This window comes from Rhagoletis pomonella, unplaced genomic scaffold (genome assembly GCF_013731165.1).
Source record: "Rhagoletis pomonella isolate Grant_MI unplaced genomic scaffold, Rhpom_1.0 Rhpom_scaffold_00007, whole genome shotgun sequence".
NCBI classification, from domain to species: Eukaryota; Metazoa; Arthropoda; class Insecta; order Diptera; family Tephritidae; genus Rhagoletis; species Rhagoletis pomonella.
In genome coordinates, this window is record NW_023458561.1 from 12,736,692 (window position 1) to 12,739,983 (window position 3,292).

A 3,292-nucleotide genomic window follows, 5' to 3' on the forward strand; every position below is an offset into this window, starting at 1 on the left:
TTTTTTTTTTTGCAAAGCTAAACAGTGCATTTCTTCTACTATTACAAACCCAAACGGTTGCCGTCCTACCGCCCTTCCGAACGAGAGTCGCAGTCCGCTCTAGTGTTGGCTATATAGAATTTATACATAGGTACTAATAATTATGGGGATAAGACTACTAATTACAATTAAACGATACCTTCAAACAATATTTGCAAAAAAATGCACATAAATATTGATAGGACAAATGCATACATTATCATTTAATTATCATTTTAATGTTGAGTGATTTGGAATTTTTCGTTAAAAACACAATCAATACTTACCGGTTTATTAGGGTACACCAGTGCTAAGTGTGCTTTTAGCCGTTTTACCGTCCATAGCAAGTCAATTTCGAGAACTTGATCATCATATTGTTGATTTGATGCTTTAATTAGAAGCTTCACACTTGTTGATTTTGCTGCTGTTGTTGTAGAGGTAGTTGCTGCCGCTGCATTACCCGCCCCAGCCACTGATGCTCCAACAGCATTTGCAGTTTTAGTGGTTGCTGCTGCACTGGCACTATCTGCAACCGCCGCTGCCGACGACGTCGACGAGGAGGAAGTAGCTGCTGCTGTTTCGTTCATTGTCCAATTTAGCTATTGCTATGGATTCCAATTGCGCTCAAGTGTGAATTTGTTCTGCGTCAATTCCACAAGGCAAAAGTCAAATTAATGTCAATACTATGATGAATTCAGTGCTTCTAGCTACAATGATGATCTTTGGATTTTGTTTGCTTGTATTGTTCAATTTTTTCAGCCCCGTTACTAATTAACTTTTCCGGACAGTTTAAGGTTTCTCCTGGCCCTATATGTACTTCAGTCAACAATTTTACTGGTTTAGATTAATAATTCGCCGTTACCGCTATTAATATATACCTTTTAAACTATTTGTAGTACTTTTCTTTTTTGTTTTATCTACTTGGTATTTAAACATGTGTCCCCACCTGGTATGATTGCCTCCTTCCCCAAACCTCTTAATATTAATTTAATTCTTTCTCTTCACCTTTTATTTGCCGTTTGTATGTATTGAAATTTCAATTGTTCGGTGCTGCGCCTATCCAACATTTACTGTCCGACTGCGCTTTTTGCTAAAAAATATTGCAAGATTTCACAGATTTTAAGTGATTTCTTCATTTAACTTAAAAATTTTGTTAATTTTTCCACAAAAACGTCAATGAATCACAACAAAAAATTCGATTTTTAAGCAAGTTTCTCACCATGGTGGAATTATACAAGGTGTTGTACGTAGTGACAGCTCATGTCGACGGCTCCCTTACAAAAGGTTGTAATATGGAAGAACGAGAGAAACGGGAAGAAAAGAAGCACGCTTTGCGAAGTAGTACGAAATTTGGTACTCTTTCATATCAAATTTTGCATATAAATAGTAACAAACGGTATATTATGATAAGCTAAATTTGCGAAAGTAGTATATATTACGTAGCACTTATGCAATAAATGGTAATTTAGTTTATTAAACACAATGTCCTATAATTATAGTCAAACTTCCAAAACCGCTTTGGGGTCTAATTTTTACCCGAAAATACTATAAGATGATTGATATAACTTACAAAAATTTCGCCATCAAAAAATTAGTGGTGACCCCGAGTCGTTACAACATGACGGAGTCGACAAAAGGGCGCATCGACGGATGGGGAAAATATTTCATCGAACAAAATGCCAACTAAAGATGTGGAGCTTGTATCGCAATGCAAGCTGCGACCGTTCTGAACTGAGATGCCAAACAAATGGTTTCTACAAATTGAGGCCACCTTCAGTCGTACAAGACCACATCTTATGTCCGGAAATATAATCTGGTCCTCTCAGCAATTAGCAGCGATGCTTTAAAGGAAGCTGCGGATGTTTTAAAAGCCGTACCAGCTCAAGACCGATATATTAACCTCAAAAGTCAACTACTGTCACGTTTTACTGATTAAGCCGACCCACATAGGGTATTTGGCTGATTTTAGGCCTTTGGAGAATACACAAAGCCAATGTTTTTTGTCGAATTAATGATTTTAATTTTTAATTTAATTTTGTCATCGAATAAGAATAAAGTAAATGTCAAAGAATTGTTCAGTGATTGCAAATCAGTTTTGGAAAAGGGAATGAGGTAGTTTAGTTTTTTTAAAGGCGGTAAAATGTAGTTTTTTCAAGAGGGAAACACCGATTTTGCTAAGGGAGCCAAGATGGCAGATTAGAGCGAGAACGCTGTCAATATCCAACACCTTGTATTATTCCACCATGCGTATATACGATCTTTAAAGGTGACATAACTCAAAATTACACGTTCGTCAGAAAATCCGAAAAAACTATTTCATAACACATGCTAATCATATGGGAATGTTTTTAACAAATTATAACATAAAGGTTGGAATTGACATTACCATTAACAGAAGGAAGTTGGCCATTAATTAAAAGATAACACAAACGCAAACAACGCAAAATTCACTTTATTTCACTTTTAAATGGGAAATAATACCAAAATCTGAGGTTTTCTTTATTTCCAACAAAGGTTGAAAATAAAACATTTTGTCTTATTTCCCATTGCTTATTTATACTATTTGTTACAAAAATAGTTTACTGACTGAAGGAAAAAGAACTTTGTTTATTCCAAAAAAAACACATAACAAAAAATGTGATATAATTCATAAAGAAAAAGTAATATTCACAAAATATTTTTACTTATGAAAAGTCTAACCAAACATATAGGCTGCATTTATTTATTCATTCTGAACGTTATGAATAAACTTTTTTGTTTACTTATTCTTTAGAACGTTCCTGATGATATGTTAACGTATATTTCAAACGCATTCTGTTTATTCCGGCTGTGAAATGGGATTATCCGGAATGTATAAAGAAACGCAGCCATAGGGAAAGCGTCTTTAATCACGGTGGAGAGAATACAGAAGGTGGCGCCGATGACAATACCGCTAATCGGCTCTCAGTGAATTTGACAGAATCATCTGTTTTGCTGACGTCACAGTCGAGATGACAGCAGTGTGCTGAGTCAATACTTTTAAGTATCCAATACTCTCGATACTCGGTACAGAAACATTTAGGTTTCGAATAAAAGCGAACATAGACCAAAAATATGGAAAAACCGGTTCAGGGGAGACTCGCCTATCAAAACCCGAATGTAGGAGCCAATAGAGCTTTTAATACTGATCTAAGTGAAAGATGTATATATGTCGGTCATATACAGAGAAAGTCTTACTTGTTTGAAGCATTTTTGTTCCAACTGAATCGGACAATATCATTTTTGTAGGCAGATT

At 35.4% G+C, this 3,292-nt stretch overlaps 1 protein-coding gene across 9 annotated transcripts; it reads right to left on the reverse strand.

Moving 5' to 3' along the window:
• Nucleotides 1–239: 239 nt before the first annotated feature.
• LOC118742339 lies at nt 240–2,153 on the reverse strand. 9 transcript variants are annotated; one of them, XM_036474338.1, is made up of 2 exons: nt 1,589–2,153; nt 240–659 (listed from the first exon to the last, which is right to left on the reverse strand). In XM_036474338.1, exon 2 carries the CDS (start codon nt 603–605, stop codon nt 255–257), a length of 351 nt encoding a protein of 116 aa, XP_036330231.1. In that variant the 5' UTR covers nt 606–659; nt 1,589–2,153; the 3' UTR covers nt 240–254. The 9 variants fall into 9 exon arrangements, with proteins under 9 accessions (XP_036330231.1, XP_036330222.1, XP_036330227.1 ...); XM_036474329.1 differs by lacking the exon at nt 1,589–2,153 and adding an exon at nt 1,238–1,278 and having other exon boundaries at nt 240–1,108; XM_036474334.1 differs by lacking the exon at nt 1,589–2,153 and adding an exon at nt 965–1,224 and having other exon boundaries at nt 240–882.
• Between the last annotated feature and the right edge of the window lie 1,139 nt (nt 2,154–3,292).

Bases quoted from the DNA above. Each gene is read 5' to 3' on its own strand.
- LOC118742339 (XM_036474338.1), bottom strand. From the start codon at position 605: ATGAACGAAACAGCAGCAGCTACTTCCTCCTCGTCGACGTCGTCGGCA.